The sequence below is a fragment of the Caretta caretta genome, chromosome 1 (genome assembly GCF_965140235.1).
Source record: "Caretta caretta isolate rCarCar2 chromosome 1, rCarCar1.hap1, whole genome shotgun sequence".
Taxonomy (NCBI): Eukaryota; Metazoa; Chordata; order Testudines; family Cheloniidae; genus Caretta; species Caretta caretta.
Window position 1 is genome coordinate 194,124,001 of NC_134206.1, and position 17,353 is coordinate 194,141,353.

Sequence of the window (17,353 nt, forward strand, 5' to 3'; positions counted from 1 at the left end):
ACACATGTTTGGGTAATGTTTTATAAATTATATTCTAAGCTGTGTGACTCTTACACTGTACAAAGCATTGCAATAGATCAGGCTTTGGTTGTTACTGTAATATTGACAGCAATAGCAAGCACAACTGTAGCCTTCCTTGTGCTAGATCCCACTAATTGGCTGTCCACAAAGTCAGTCATGACTTGGAGAGATCAGATCTCTGGTTTGAGAGGAAAGCTCACATGCTCACTCAACCCTTGCTGAGACTGTCGGAGTAGGGACTATTGGCAACTGGAGTGAGGTCGTCAATGAAATCTTGTCTGCAAGCCGGAAGTAAGTGGCTGAATAGGAAGTGTGACTCCAGGATGGGTTTCTTGTAGTTCATGTTAGGGAAGGAATCATTGATGTCCTTGGTTCTATAATGCTGGAATAAGGAGCACATTCAGACGCCTCCTCCAGCTAATTGCTTGACATAAAACCTAATCTTTGTGTGGATCTGTAAAGGAAATACATTCAAAGCAAAAGTTCGAGTTAAGTAAATATTTTGCTATTATCTGAAAAATGGCTCGTCTAGCAGCACAGGGTCCTTCTAACACCATGGTGGGACATGGATTTAGCCTTGACCCAAAGGGAGAGTGACATCTATTGCATCCCCACACCACACCCCATTTTGCACCAGCCAGTTCTTCATGAGAGATCTCCCTATCGAAGCTACTCTCTATTTCACTGTATGTTGAAATAGAGATGTCTTCAATAATCTGAGGGAAGTAATTGCTGTAATTTGTTTTTCAAGATTCTAATTGTACATGAAAAATGCCAGTTTCTCTTCATGATGGATGACCATATTTCAAATGTAGATAATTACATCTTTTTATTTGAGCTACCAGCCTAGACACTTCCAATTTGTGATGAGATTGCTAAACTTTTTTTTGTCTCTAATTTGAATGGTTCTGGCAATACCCTGACTGGTATATTTAACCAGCCACTACTAAATTGCTTTGAATACAGTTCACTCTTGCTGTCACTGTCATTGCAGTTAATAGCATGAGATATATTCTTTAGAGGAGTATCTTGTCACAGACATTTTGGATCAAGATAGGGACACTAAATGGTATATGTAAAATAAATGCATCAAAATGAACCCTGCTGTATGTAGTTCATGACCAGGTAGAAGCAAAAAGTCACGTTCAGCTATCAATTCCATTTGTGATTAAATTGAATTTATGCATGTCTGCCTTAGCATGGCATGGGAGAGACTTTTTTTTCAACATATCCTCATAGTTGTGGCCGCATAACACCTTCCAACCCTAGGTGACTATCCGAGCCTTAAATGCGAACTTCAGTTGTTGTTTTAATGGCTACCTTTGTTACTGAAGAAAGAATGGATGGTAGTGGGCTGAAATAGTTACCTCTACTGGCCCATCAAGTCAACAGTTCTAGGGGCTACTGCCTAGATCGGTGGCCAAGAGGAGGAGGCAAGAGAGAAAGCATACAATAACCAGATCTCCTATGAGAGACTAATGAATGTAATCGTTCTTTGGTTTTTCTCTACTGGTGTTTATTTCTTGGCCTTTTCTTTAGAATGAATGAAATGTTGTACTGATGATTAATAGTGTGAATGAAGTCATGGTATTGTAAGTGATAAAAGAATCAGATGTGTGTTTTCAGTCCCAGTCTAATAAAAATCTGTCTAACTGAGAAGATCAAGAACTTCCAGTGGGAAACCAGTTGCAGTTTATAATTATTTTACATTTAAAAAAATGCAATAGAAAACACAGAAATGTTAAAACGGTCTTTCAGCTTTAAAAGATTTACTATTTCCTTTAGAGTTTGCAGTCACTTCACTGTAGCTCTGGGTCCTTGTACCTATAAGAAAATCCCCAATACATATGATCTGCTTTATTAATCCAAGGAGGAAAACTAAATTATCACAGTAAAACCACCCTCCTTCACGTATGCTATTCTTCTTTTGGCCAAAAAGCCTGAGACAATACATGTCCTGATGGTCAAGTAGTTTTGGCTGATGGACTGAAGAGAGAATTTGAGACCTGTGACGGAAAATGCCTTGTCACTAGTCACATCCATGTTAAACAGGGTGCTGCAAATAAGTGTCTTCACTGTTGACAATTGGTGTCCTGTAAGTAGAGAGCAGCTCGCTCAGGTTATCCGGACTTCAACCATTTTGCACTTTAGAGCTCAAGACCAATACTTTCAATGCTGAAAGCAGAGTTTTGGAGGTAGTGAAGTGGAAGCTGTATTCTAAATCACCTAATGTACTGGTCACAATATTAAACGTTCTTGCTTCCTATGGTGAAAACTAGAGCTGACATGATTTTCACTATCCTCAAACACACACCCAAAGGGGGAGGGAGGGAGTATTTCTTTTTAAAAATTTCCTTTGAAATTTGGGTTTAGCAAAAAAAATGGAACACCAAAATTTCAGTTTTCAGTAACTAAAATGTCAAAGTCTTTAGTTAAAGAAGTGAAAAACATCCAGTTTTCAGTTGCCAGAATGACAACATTTATTTAAATGGACTATTTTGTAGGAGTGGGAAGAGGGGGAATCCATTTGGTCAAAAAAGAAAAGAAAAAACAATTTTTAACCTGTCCTACTAAAACACTATGGATGCCTTGTCATCTTCACCGTTTACGTTCAATTTAGCATGATTTAACATTATATTTTTTACTTGATGAATACAAACTATGACTTTGTGGGGCTACTGTGTGTGTTTCAGCTTTAGATGTCTTAATAAGGTACAGAACAAAGTAAATGTGGCTGTGGCAAATAGCTAAAAGTGCAACTCCTGGATAAAGATCCTCCCATACAGTACATTGGCAGATACGTGAAACTGCTTAGGTTTAGTTGTGTTTTCTTATCTGCTGCTGGAGGTGAGCCCCAGATTCCTAATGTGGTCCCTAAAAAAGAAGAAATAAGTGATATTAGGAAGGCTCTGCTGAATTAATTCAAAGCTGTCTTTTATTTAATATGGAACTGTGGGGAACACATTGATATTCTCGAGTTTCAAAATTTCAATATCTGTTCTCTCATGTGCATGCCTAAAAGCATTGGAGGTTAATTTGTGTAGCATTTGCAGTGTACTGGGCAATTAAACAGAGATGAAGGTAAATTCCTGCCCTACAGAGATCACAATTTAAAACTAACATCCATTGAAGTCATTAGAAAGAGTTCAGTGAGAACATGCTTAAAAGAGTTTACAATCGAAAATATGGGTTCTGCCTGTGCATAACGTAGAACCATCAATGTATTGGTCTGTTCGTATAGAGTGGGTCTTTTGAGGTTCATAGGAATTGCCATGCCACTGGACTCATGTGGCATACCTAGTCCTGTAACTTGCTGAACATCAGCCAGTATCATAAGCTTCAAAGGCATGTGCAAGTAGTAGACACTTATGATTAGGGCCCTACCAAATTCATGGCCACGAAAAACTCGTCACGGATCCTGAAATTTGGTCTTTCCCCAATGAAATCCTTTTTTTTTGTGTGTGTGCTTTTACTCTATCCTATACAGATTTCACAGGGCAGACCAACGTTTCTCAAAGTGGGGGTCCTGACCCAATAGGGAGTTGCAGGGGCATCACAGAGTTATTTTATGAGGCATCATGGTGTTGCCACCCTTACTTCTGCGCTGCCTTCAGAGCTGGGTGGCCACAGGGCGGTGTCTGTTCGCTGAGCTCCCAGTTCTGAAGGCAGAACCCTGCCACCAGCTGTGCAGTTTAAGGGGGGGCAATACCATTCCATGCCACCCTTACTTCTGCGCTGCTGCCTGCAGAGCTGGGCAGCCGGAGCGTGGCGGCTGCTGACTAAGGGCCCAGCTCTGCAGGCAGCCGCGCAGAACTAAGGGTAGCAAGACCATACCGTGCCATCCTTTCCTCTGTGCTGCTGCTGGTGACAGCTCTGCCTTCAGAGCTCGGCTCCCGGTCAGGAGCCACCGTTCTCCAGCTGGCCAGCTGTGAAGGCAGCGTCACCGCCAGCAGCAGTGCAGAAGTAAGGGTAGTAGTACCGCAAACCCTACCTACAATAATGTTGCAACCCCGCCCCCCCCCCCACACACACACACGCTTCTTTTTGGGGTCAGGACCCCTACAATTATAACACCCTGAAATTTCAGATTTAAGTAGCTGAAATCATGAAATTTATGAATTTTAAAATCCTGTGACAGTGAAATTGACCAAAATGGACCCTGAATTTGGTAGGGCCCCACTTATGATTGGAACTAGTCAGGAACTTTCCATCTGAATGGTTTGCCAGCAGAAAAGGCCCTTTTCACACATTCAGTTTTCCAGGGGAAAACAGATTTTTTCTTCCAAATCAGGAAAATTGAAATGACTCTGCCCCACTTGTCCCTCTGGAAGACTCTGGTCAATTTTTCTTTCTGCCTGCAGGAAAGAAGTGAAATTGAAAACAGCCTTTCTGCCAAGCAGCTGGGAAGCTTCAAAAATTCTGTTTTGTTTCTCCCTAAACAGAACTTTCTGGAAATCCCTTCTTGTGAAATGTTTTTTGACTTTTTGTTCCAAAATAAATAAATTGTAAAAAAGGAAGGAATTTCCATTTTTCAGCCAGCTCTAGTTATGATTAGCCTGGCCCCAGAGTAGATTTCTTCCTAGTGATTTGAGCCCTGATATTGGAGGGTTTAAGCTTTTTATTAAAAATCAAAGTGTTTTTGTTTCTTGTAGCGCTTGTCCTTATTCAGGGCTTGGGGTCCAGTTGTGCTAGGCATGTTACAAACACATATGAAGATACATCAAAATAGAGGCAGAACTGGAAATAGAGCAATTGAATTCCCACCCACCTTCCATTTTTGATTTCCCACCACTATAACACATCTGCCCATGTAGTCTTTTATATTAAAAAGTCTAGAAGATAGGCCATACGACTAAATTGGAGACATGGATTCTATTCCCTCCTGTATCAGTGACCTTGAGCAAATCACTTCACTTCTCAGTGCCTCCACTTTCCTAAATGGGATTAATATTACCTCCTTTGTAAAGGTCTGTGACATCTACCCTTGAAAAGCAATCTGTACAGGTAAAGCATTTATTATTCTTGTAGTACTATACATGTCAAATGTCATTGTTATTTAGAGACTGTTCCTTACATTTACTGTAATCACTAAAAAACTGAAGTGTTCACCTTAACATTCTCCTCAAAATTTTCACATGACAATTTGAGACATGGACTTATTGCATGAAATTATCAATCTGTAAATGCTTCCATGTCTATCTTTTTCTCCATTTCAATCAATCATGTTTTTATTCTACACTGAATACAACTGCACTACTTGCACCCGATGAAGTGAGCTGTAGCTCACGAAAGCTCATGCTCAAATAAATTTGTTAGTCTCTAAGGTACCACAAATACTCCTTTTCTTTTTGTGGATACAGACTAACATGGCTGTGAGTATGAAATCGCACTACTGAAATTTATACAGGAAGAAACTGTTCCTTCCTCCCTCCTTTCATTTTCTACAATGGGCTGCTTTCTATCAGTATTGTCTGAATGGTGTGTGTCGGATCCAAAGTCAAAGGTCACTTCTGCGTGCTTTGTTTATTTTATTTCTCAAAATGTAAACAAAGCCCATAGAAAAAGCTCTATGCATTTTAAAACTCTATTAGACTAACAATATCATTATAACTACCCAGCAGCATTGATTCATCATATTTAAATTCAAAACAGTCAGTAAAATTAGTAAAGCCCCTTTCACTCCAATTTTCAAAAAAAGAGTTATTTTCTAATCACATCTCTTGCAATTAAAACACAGGGAAACTCAGCACAGGATAATATTATACCATTAGGATCCTTTTGTGAGTGCTATTATCTCCTCCATCAATTATTTATACACATCCTTTTGTTAAGGTAGGTACTATCTTTAGACAAAACTCACCGGGCAGTGGCAGGACCAAAAGCAAAAGATCCCAAGTCCATGTAGTATTGTGTTGTGGTTCTCAAAGCCGTCCATAATTCACTAACCTGAAGTAGAACAAAATGGCTGGTGTTACTGGATTTGATACAACCTCAATAGACTACAGGTCTTTTGGTAGAACCATACCTAACCTGAGATGAGAGTCATGTTCAAATAGCTTTTGTAGCATGGCATAAGTTGCTCAGATAATTATATAGGAGGACTCAGATGGATCCTAGTTCTGAACATTTTAAATCATGCATTAAAAGTGTAATGAGCCACAGCCACGGGAAAGCTGTGTAACCAGAAGTGGATCCGATTATATAACTGTAGCATAGCTTGCTGTTTCAAGTTCACACACAATAAATCACATGCAATCCTGAAGCGAACTTCCTAGTTTCATACTAAATTAAGTTTTGCCTCCACCCTACCATAAATAAGAGTCCCCTGTAGGACCCCTGTATATACAGTCCCCTGGGAGGGCGGGGGGAAAGGGAAGATTGCGGTCAGTACTCAAGGCATGAGACGAGTAAGGCCTGGGTGATCACCTAGAAGTCAGGATGGAGAGGAAAGTCATAGATTTTAGCAATGTTGGCTCAGTGCTGATGAGATTTGATAACAGCTTGGCTCCCGGAGCAGAAGGAAAGAAAGTTTGAAGATCAACTGTATTACAAGCCTGGGTGATGGAGTACAGGAGAATTGTCAACAGAGATTGGAAGCCAGATCGAAAGGAAGGTGTGGATGGTGAATGTAAGCTTGCAGTAGCATTGTCTGTGCCATAGCTGTGGCTAGAAGCCATCTGTTTTCAAGGCTTTGAATCCAGCAAAGTTTACCAGAACAAGATTAGTGTGTGGCGAGGTGGCAGTGGTGGTGGGAAGTTTCACTTTACAAACCCTTTATTGCAAGATCAATTGTGCAAGATTATACTGGCCAGATCATTATCTAGCAACTTTACAATTCTTAGAGGCATGAAGAAGGAAGCTATTGACTATAGTATAAGAGATTGTAACCATGAACTATTCATCCTAGTACTTTTCCAGGAATGAGTTCAGTAACAATGGAATTTTGGTGTCCCTTTAAAAGCCAGTACCATATCTGCAAACAGGCAATCAGATGGCAACATACATACTTAGTGCAAAGTTATCAAACAAATACCTGTTCAGCCAGAGTGTAACCCCATGCATTCTGGCTGCTGCTTGGATCCCAATAATTCTGAGAATATCGTGTTTGTCTTTTAAGTTGTATAAACTCATTTGCTGCTTCTTCAGATACAAACGGTGCTCCCAATACACCTGAAATGGAAGTGTTGCAATGTCATAATGTTTGTCAGTTATTTTAGAACTTACACTTCACAGAGATTTGTAATCATGTGTCATTCCTTCACAGAACAATGTTAAACCTAAACCAAAGTATTAGAGCTCATTCAAAAGGAATATTTGAATCCAAATTAAGCCACAAGTTTAGGATTTTGTAAAAACAAGATTTTACAAACCTACATCCTGTAGAAGGGTTTCTGCAAGTTTTCATTGAAATCCAAATAGGAGAAGTTATTTAAAAATGAATCACTCCACTTTATTGTGCGTGTAACACAAACAGTCCACCAGGGAAAATGAGAAAGGGGAATTGCTTAAACTGATCATTATCAATTCTGAGAGAAATACAAAACATAAAACATAGCTAGCAAAAAGTAATCTAGACTTTACTATCCCTTTTCTTTTCGGGGTGTGTGTGTGTGTGTGTGTGATTTTTGTGTTGATTTTCATAAAAAAATAGACAATAATAGTACAAAACCAGAAATGATTTAAAGTTTGTTTGTTTCCAAATACCACACATTTCACAGGCTAGCTAATAAATTACACAGTGTCACAACATGTCCAAGTTGCAAGACCAGATAATACAAAATACTCTTCTTCTCCCTCCATGCCCCTCCTTCCTTCCCTCTTCTGCCTTTTCATGTGTCTTCTACTATCCTTTCTCTTATTACTCTAATTATTAGTACTATAGCAAATACATGTGTTCTCTACTCTTGCCATCTAGGATGGGCAGGGGTCAGTCACAGGGGATGGCCCTGATCTCCATCGATGGTTCTATGGAAGCTACTTGGTGAATGGGCCTAGTTCATAGACAGAGAGGTGGTGTGTTTCTGGTCTTGCTCTCAGCTTGTTCTGGGGCGACTTTTCAGTCCCTCCTTGATGCAGGCCATCTTCTCTGTGAAATGAGAATGCCTCTCAACAAGAGGGGTTCTCAATTTGTCTCACTATTTCCACCTTAGGTCTGGTCTACACCTAAAAATTAGCTCAAGCTACCTTTTGCTCTGGGCTGTGAAAAAATTTTTACCCTGTGCAATGGAGTTAGGTCATCCTAACTGTAAGGTGATGGAGTCATCTGTGAACTAGAACCTGCTTAAACCCCATGTGTTGATGAATCATTCTTGTGGTAGGCTCCAACCAATCCACAAGCCAGGTGCCAGTCTAGTGTCTCTCAGGGCGGGTATATAAGCCTCACAGGAGAAAGAGCAGCTCAGTCTGGTCAGTGTCACTTCAAGGCTTCAAACTCTCCCCTGCCTGATAGTAGTAACAGACTCCACATGCTTTAGCCTGTTCCACCCTTGTTCTTACTCTGGTCTTGTTCCAGCCCCACTCTGTACTTCTGATTCCGGCTCTAAACCCTGGTTCCAACCATAGACCCAGCTGCCATGGCTCTGACCATCCCCATCAGTTTCTGACACTAACCCCCACTGTAGATGCAGAGAGGTCAATGAAAGAATTCTTCCACTGAACTAGCTCCCATCTATTGAAGAGATGTATTAACTACATAGACGGGAAAACCCTTTCCGTCGACGTGGGACGTGTCTATACTACAGTGGTATAGCTGCAGGGTTGTAGCTGTGCTGCTGTCGTGTAGACATACCCTTAGGTTTTCCCTTTCCCTCTGCCAGCTTAACTTCAGATCTTATGGCCTGTGTATACAAAAAAGTTGAGTTTAACTGAATGTGTTATTTTAAACCACTGTACTTAAACTGCTGCAAACTTGTCTGAACACTCTTGGTTTAAAAACTGAAATAAAAAAAAATCACTCAAACTGAAATAAGTGTGTCCATACACAGGATTGCCCCCATTTAGCTAAAGGGGTTTAAAATAACACCTTATATTAAACTGGTACAACTTCTGCATGTACACAAGACTGTAGATTCAAGCAGAGTTCTGTACTCTTTGCACATTGCATCCAGTAATAGGAGTTCCGCAGGCCAAACTATGGAATCACTGACATCTATCCACCCCCATGGCTTCCACTGAGTTTGTACAGGGAGACTGATTTGAACTTAGTAAACCCATGTGTTGATTATGCACAATAATGGATAGAATCCAGCTCACTCCTTCTCAGCAGTGTCAGTTCTGCTGGGTTAACCAGAGTGAAAACCTTCATTTGTCACTATCAAGACCTTGTACAGGGAACAGATTTGTGGAGTAAAACGGCTGCTTATATTTACAATGCTGCTGCTTTTCAGAGCCAAAAAGTACTTGAAAACTAGATCGGAAAATTGAAGAGAAAATGTCATTGTTCATACAGAGGCTAGCAAAATGGGGCCCAATCTGGCTGTGATCTTCAGCTATTGGAATATACATGTAAAATAGTAATAATACTAGAGCAAACAATTTTGCTTTGCCAGAAAGATGGACTAGATATCCTAACAGGTCTTCTCGCCAACGTTTGATATGCTTCTTATGCTTTGCTTGCTCAAACACTAGAAACAGGAAGCAGAAATTCAGTCATCTTCAAATAAAATTACTCTTCAGTTGACCCAACTGTGCAGATGAACTAATGCATATTCCATGGCAAATTGTCTTCGTTTTAAGCATAAAATGCTGTTTCTTAGGTGACTACGAAATAGCTAATTATTCCTGGGTTTCTGAAAGCAAGAAAAATTCCACAGAGAAATATGTTCTGCCTCTGTGCATGCAAGTAACACTTGGCTGTTCCAGAGTTCAAGAAATTCAAACAAGGCTATTTTACCAAGAGTGTAATATTTCTTAGTCAGCTTACTATGAGCTTCTACCGAGGCATATATTTTCATTTTTATTTTTTTTTTATATTGAACATATTTTGCAAACGTCATTACTATTCTGTGGTGAGACGCTTGAACTTTGGTCAAAAATAAATGCCATAATGTCCATTGCCGCTAGCATAAGACTTAACCTTTTTCATTGAAAAAATATAGTTAGTTGGGATCACCGATGTTGCTTAAGTTTTGTTGCCGAAGAGTACTTTGGCCTTGTGACTGCTTGGTGAGTTACCCTAAAAAGCATAAACAGAGTAGCTGTAATTTTTTTCTTCAAAGAATGAGCACTAGTAGCTACTTTGTGGGGCAGCGAGGTTCTAGCTTGGCTCCGCTGGTGGCAAGTGCTATGTTTTAAAGGTATAAGCTTAATTTTTTAATGGATACATATTCTTCCTAGACTGCACCCTTGGCCAATGGGAAATGCCATTCCATGAGAAATGTATTCTTATTTCCTCATGCCGAATTAACCTGTGCAAGAATGAATGGGGCACTTCATTGAGAAATTATATACACAAAAGGAATTTTTTGACTGTCTGTAAACAGGCAACTGCACACAGTGCTGTTTAGAGCAAAGAGAAAAGATGGTCTTTTGGCTCAGACACAGAACTGGGAGTCAGAAGATCTGGTTTCCGTACACATTCTGCCTCCTAACACCCTGTATGATCTTAAGACATGTTCCCTAACCTATGCCTCAATTTGTGCTTCTGTAAAATGGGTGTAATTCCTCTCTTCTTGTTGAACAGCTTGATTTAATGTTTATAAAAGAATTTAAGATCTTCAAATAATTTTTTATAGATGCACGGCTTACCTAAGAACTTTCTGCTGTATGCAATTCCGCATCTAGCAGCACCCTTGCACCAAAATTAGAAGAGCAGAATGTCGAAGCATCCAGCTGCAAGACTGGACATAGTTAGCCAGAGCAAGTGTGATGGATACGAGTCAATGAAATTGCTCACAAAGCATAATAGTATCCTTAGGGACACTGAATATTGAAAGTTCCAGTGAAACAAAGATAAGTCAGTGGTAAGAAGGTCAAACAATGTTAGATATGTACGTTTTTACTCTGTTACTGTTTCTTTTTTCCCTCTGGATGAAAATATTATTATAAGAATAATATAGAGTCATGGCCAGAAGGGGAAGATAAAAGGAACATCTTTGAGGAGTGAGCTGCTGTGAGGATTACAGCAGCTGTTAGTTACCAGGTGGAGTGTTTGATTCCCTGAATATATTGCTCACATTTTTGGAAGACTTCAGTAAATATTCTTACACCTAAAATGAATCTTTTTAAAGTCACCAAGTCATGCTTGGTGGCTTAGTTTTTATAATCACGGTCTGAGGCAGAGAGTTTAGTCTTCCCTGGAGATATAAACAATAGTTATCACTATTGTCCCAGTGTCTTCAGAGCATCTCATTGTGGATTAGTGAAAGCTGGCACAAGATTAAATTTGACCGTGAAGAAATGTGACATTCCCCAGGGTACAATCTGGACTGCCGAAGAGCTGTGTCCCCTCAGTTCTCCAACATGGGGTGCCTTTTACATTGCTTCGCTGTGAGAGCTGCCACTCCTGGCCTTTGTCACACACAGCCTCTAGCATGGAAATTACTCCCAGCTGAGTTACTTGAGTGCTTCTAGCCAGCCACTCCTGAATTGTATTCCAAAGTGATACCAACAAATTTCCAGTCTCAGACTTGTCTCCAGAAATATAAGTCCTTGTACAGCTCTTTCCTTCTGGACAACACAAGCTCATAGAAAGTCCATTAATAAAAAATGATATGCACAAATCCTGTTATCTCAAGAGGAGGTTCCCAAACACTTCACTCCAAACACACACAGGTTTAGATAAACCAAGTTTATCTAACAATAGAAAGATGGATTTTAAGTGATTACAAATAATGAGCCATAAAAATCAGAATTGGTTACAAAGAAATAAAAGGTAGAACACAAACTAATATCTAACTTAACAAGCTAAGTGAATTTAAAGCTAAAAGGTTTCTTTCACCACATATTTACAGCAGTCTCGCTGGATCTGTCAGCCAGGACCCCACCCCCGGTTCAGTGATGCTCCTTTTGTCTCTCAAATGTTGTTGATGCCATGAGTAGAGATGAGGGGAGAGAGAGGATTTGTGTCCTCTGTTCCTCATTTTTATTTCTTTTCCTCCACTTTGAGAATCATCTCCAGCTGGGGTTCAGGGATAGCCAATCTGTTCACACAGGAACCCCCAGCTATTCCTTTGCCAAGATATAAATGTCTGGTTAATACCATTCTTCCTGCCAAACAATGGCTGCTTACCTATGTGATAATCCATTTGATTCTGTTGACACCTTGCTAAGGCATCACTTTTCCTTTTGTCTCTGAGGAATTGGTTTGGGCTGCTTTCCCAGATTTGGAATATGCCTTAGTAACATCATAAAGTAGAATCGTATACTGTTACATACAATGTTGTCACACATATTTTACCAGGACAATATCGATCATGAATGATGAGTTTTCAAACGATACCTCACAAGGCATACTTTGTACAAAATGTATCATAGCATTGTAAAAGTGGTAAACACAATAGTACAGTCTGTCACAAGAGAATCTGATTGACTCTTGTCATCTCTGTTCAATCAGTGAATGTGTACTCAATCCAGCCTGGAAAGTCAAAAACTTGGCTGTGGAAAGGAAAATTAATTGGATTCAACTACTAGGATGCAATCAACTGGTACAGTGAGGCAGGTCAAATATGCAAAGAGGGTAAAATTAACTTGAGTGTAGCTCTTAGTTTAACTTGTGTTTAAACCCTTAACACAAGTCATGAGTGGGACTTTAAATCTGCTGCACAAGAATAGATTTCAGATAATGACTGCCAGTTAAGCACAAATCCCAGGAGTGCACACAGGAGAGTTCCTTTTGTTCAGCTGGTGGATCTCCAGGCTACCAGGATCCCAGTACAACTATAGTAATATAAAGAAAGACTTAAGAATAGGTGCTTAAAGTTCAACTCCTGAGCCTTGTTAACACCTATATAGATGGTGTGGTTTTTCTGAAGTGCTGAGCAATAGGAGCTGCTGTGTGCTTAACACTCATGGAAAAATCACCATCTATGTCTAATTATAGACCTGGGATCCAAACATTACCCACTCTTGAAAATCTTGACTATACAGGATGCAGCTCCCCAGATCTTAAGTCAGCACTAGTATTTCACTACTAATGGGAAAGCTTTGACAATTGGGACTACATCTATCCCTTGTGGAACTCCATTGAAGTGAAGGATTTATTTTGACCATTGATATTTACCCCATATGTTTTAATCTTTAAAACAATGTGGAAATGAGTACCAATGTTTCAGTAATTGGTTTCCATGCACATTAGCAAATAAAGCTACTTTTTCTTCCCTTATTTTCTGATTTTGCTCTTGTTTTTGCATGTCTGCCATTATTTCAAAACCCATCAGTAGTCATGTCCAGCAGTTGCTGTGGAGCCAATCCTTCTCTTTTTGTGTAGTATTTCTTTTAACCCTCAGCTCTGAATGTGCCTGGTCAGAATGTCAGATTCAAAAAGCAGACTTGTCTGTGATATCAGATATTCCAGCTAGCACTGCCTGGATTACAACAGCTGAACTCTCAACCTCTGACCCTTTGGTCCTGTTAACGTTGCTGATGCTGACGTGTTGAGTACTTTGAAAAGGTAAACTGAATGTTTAGGGATGTTCCCTAAAGTTAGAAATGAGACAAAACCATATCAGAATCTCAGCTTCAAATATTGCCACACACACAAAATGTACTGAAGATTCAAGAACGTGGACCAGAATTTTGCAACTTCAAACCCATTGTGATTTGAAATCGTTTCAGTTGTCCTAATCAGAATAATTAATTTCATACTATGTGCTAGATACATTCATGACAAACATGAGATGGGGTTTGATAATGCTTCCCAGAGTCAAGAGAAATCTGGATTTGATTCTTATCTGTAGTCATTGTCAATTCCTCTGAGAGTTTCTGAGGGCTTGGAGCAGTATCCTGAGCCCTTTGGAGAAATATAGAAATTGCTGCTTTGGTAAGAGTTTGTCTCAGCTACATACATTAACTATGAGCGATCATGTGAAACTTCATGGAGATCAAAACTTGCTGATTGGACATGACCCTTTTCAGGTACAGGAAGGCGGTTGCTAGAGGATGCATTTTAGGGTTCCACAGACTGCCTGTGAGTTGCATATTACGCACCCTATGTTATACGTTGTGATTTGAGATCATTGATCAAGTGTCAAGATATACAACTAAGTTTTGATCTGACTTATTGTAAAATTGGTAACTTGTAAACATTTGCAATATATACCTCACAAAATATAAACATAGGCCAAAATGTTAGTCACTTATATCAATATTGAAGAATCCAAAATAACCAAAATAATTCACTTGGAGCTGTGGATACTCGGCAGCTCTGAAATACTGGCCATTCTTCTTAGGTGCCTAAACATGGATAGAGGCACTCAAATTTCAGATGTTTGGCCCTACTTGTTTGCCATAATTCTAACTATGACAGCCTCATTTACTTTTGTCCTATTCTTGATTTTTCCAGCATCAGGTCACACAATAACTCTGTGGTCGAACCAAGCCTAGACCCAAGGCTTCAATCACTATATAACACACTTCCCAAAAATGGGGGGGGGGGTGCTGCTGGAAATCATTTGAAAGGATGGTGAAGTGTAAGGTTCTAATCAGCAAACCCTGTGGGTCATGTTTTAATCCCCACTGCCTTGATTTTTACTGAAAGACCCTTCATAGCTAATGAATGGCTGAACTGAACATAACCAGTGATCAAAAGAGGCTGTAAGAGCCTACTAAAATTAGTTGTAAGGAAAGCCTGAAAAGAGCACAAATAAGGGGGTTGTGAAAGATGGAAAGGAAAATGAGAAAGGGAGAAACAGCATTTCTCAAAAATTAATATCACAATGCTTTATTGCTCAATAATCTTGAGCTAAACTGAAAGTAGGTTTTGTGGTGGGCTTTAATGTGTAGGTAAGTGTAGTGCAGGTAGAAGGAATAGCACCCATGAAAGGTCTAAAGCCCCCTACTTAACCAACATCTGTTGTAAAGTTTGATTAAGAGGAGTACTAAGTGCAGAGCAGACCAGATCAGTGGAATGGGTGAGGTCCTATCAAATCTTGGAAAGCAAGGACTCTAGGTGCCTCTCCCCACACCTCACATGCAGAGAGAGGCGCAACATTGCCAACATATCCAGTAGGGATGGGGCACATGCAGGATATTCCTCCTATTCCCCTCCCTATGGAGCACTGCTGCAGTAAGTCCATGCATCCAAGGGACTTTGTAGGAGGGACAAGGAGCTTGGCCAAAACAGCAGTGGGAGGACTTAAGAAATAGTCTCACTCTGTAACAGGTTTCCCCTTCACCACAGAATCAAATAGTGTTTTAAATTATTGCTCCCCCTCTGTCAGGTGTTCAGCATGTCTCTCTAGGCCTTTCAAGAAGAAAATTTGGTCTCAGCACAGGTCTTGAACCCAGACCTGAGTTCTGATTAGAATCTGAGTTCTAATCTCAGCTCTGACACAGATTCCTGTGTGACCTTGGGGGGATGTCACACCTGCTTCTGTTTTCACCATCTGTGTAAGGTTATTTAGTTCATGAATCATGAGATGGTTAATTAGTTCATGTTTCCTAAGTGTTACATTTTGGTTAAGCTGAGACAAGTCCCAGTGGCACAGTTTCTTTATTGTCATTAGATACAGTTGGTTGCATTGGGCTCCTGGATCAATGACTTTCGAAAATACTTGGGTTGGCAGTTAATACATTCACATGCAGGGGAACATCTCTTTATGTAAGGGATTATCATAAATCTCTACTGTTATATCTGGTTACTGACTGTGGAACACACCAGTCTTAAAGCATGTATGATATTTATGGTACTAGCCTGGGTTTAGCTGAAAAGTGCATCATCTTAGCCATAGTGACACTTCACTGCAACTACAGTTCAACTTCTGACATTTTAAAAAATGATTAGCGACTTTGGGTGCCCAGTTCCAGATACCTTTCAAGGGTCTAACATTCAGAAAGTGGTGAATATCAGCCCTCTGAAAACTAGGTGCCCTAAATTGTTTCAAAAATCGCAAGCTACTTATGTCAATTTGGACCAGGTATGCATATGAGCTATTTGTTTTCTCAATAACTAGTAAAAAAAAATAAGGTAAGAATAAAGTTTACAGAATTATTTTAAAAAATAATAAGCATTTAGCATTTCACAAACCACCCATTCATCCTCAGAAAACCTCCTCCAGCTATGTAAGCAATATTATCCCTGTTTTAAAGATGGAAAAGCGGAGAGAGGCTAAATGATTTGCCTAAAGCCATAGACAGAGAGCACAGTCAGGATTCTGTCTCAGAGTTCCTGTTACCTACTCTTGTGCTCAACACCAGCCCATGCTCTTTCTGCTGTACCCTCCAGTCTTTTAGAACATAATGCCTGCAGTGCAACTTCTCCTCGCTAACTACTTCGTCTGAAATAAGACCATGACAGGATAACAGTACCAAGTGCTTACCTGTAAGCAGCAGAATGGACACAGCAACTTGCACCATTTTAAGACACATCAAGTGCAGTCTGGAAAGCATTCTTCTTGATTAACTATGATATTCATGCAGCTTTGTACTTTGCTATCTTTAGGTTTATAAATCATTCACCAGCTACGTGTAAGCAGTCGGTGCAGACAGAGGGCAGGGTACAGTGCTTAGATTTGTCTTACGTGCGTCTCTTCGTACCCTTTGGACTTTGTGAGCTGGGCTTCTAATATGTCCCAATAGCTATTTTTTACATGTACGCATAAATGTAATTTGGTAACATGAAATAGCACATCAGGCTTTCTGTAAATGTAGAACATGGCAGGGGGCTGTGCTTCAGTCTCATATTTTCATAGATTTCAAGGCCAGAAGGAACCATTGTGATCATCCTGTCTGACTTCCTATATAACAGAGACCATAGAACTTCCCCAAAAGAAGTAAAGATCTTTTAGAAAAACATCCAGTCTTGATTAATTACCATCATAGTTTAAAATGTATGCTTTATGTCCAGTCTGAATTTGTTTAGCTTCAGCTTCCAGCCATGGGATGGAGTTATACCTTTCTCTGCTAGACTGAAGAGCCCATGATTAAATATTTGGTCCCCAGGTAGGTACTTACAGACAGTAATCAAGTCACCCCTTAACATTCTCCTTGTTAAGCTAAAGAGATTAAGTTCCTTGAGTCCATCACAAGGTATGTTTTCTAATCCTTTAATCACTCTCATTGCTCTTCTCTGAACCCTCTTCCCAATTATCAACATCCTTTATGAACTGTGGACATCGGAACTGGACACAGTATTCCAGCAGTAGCTGAACCAGTGCCAAAAACAGGTGAAATAACT

General features: G+C 39.9%; 1 protein-coding gene across 1 annotated transcript; it reads right to left on the reverse strand.

Annotated features, from left to right (window-relative positions):
- Nucleotides 1-1,696: 1,696 nt before the first annotated feature.
- C1H3orf85 (chromosome 1 C3orf85 homolog) lies at nt 1,697-16,605 on the reverse strand. Its single transcript, XM_048870594.1, has 4 exons — nt 16,497-16,605; nt 7,055-7,191; nt 5,882-5,967; nt 1,697-2,895 (listed from the first exon to the last, which is right to left on the reverse strand). The coding sequence occupies exons 1-4, from the start codon at nt 16,564-16,566 to the stop codon at nt 2,853-2,855; spliced, it is 336 nt and encodes a 111-aa protein (XP_048726551.1). The 5' UTR covers nt 16,567-16,605; the 3' UTR covers nt 1,697-2,852.
- Between the last annotated feature and the right edge of the window lie 748 nt (nt 16,606-17,353).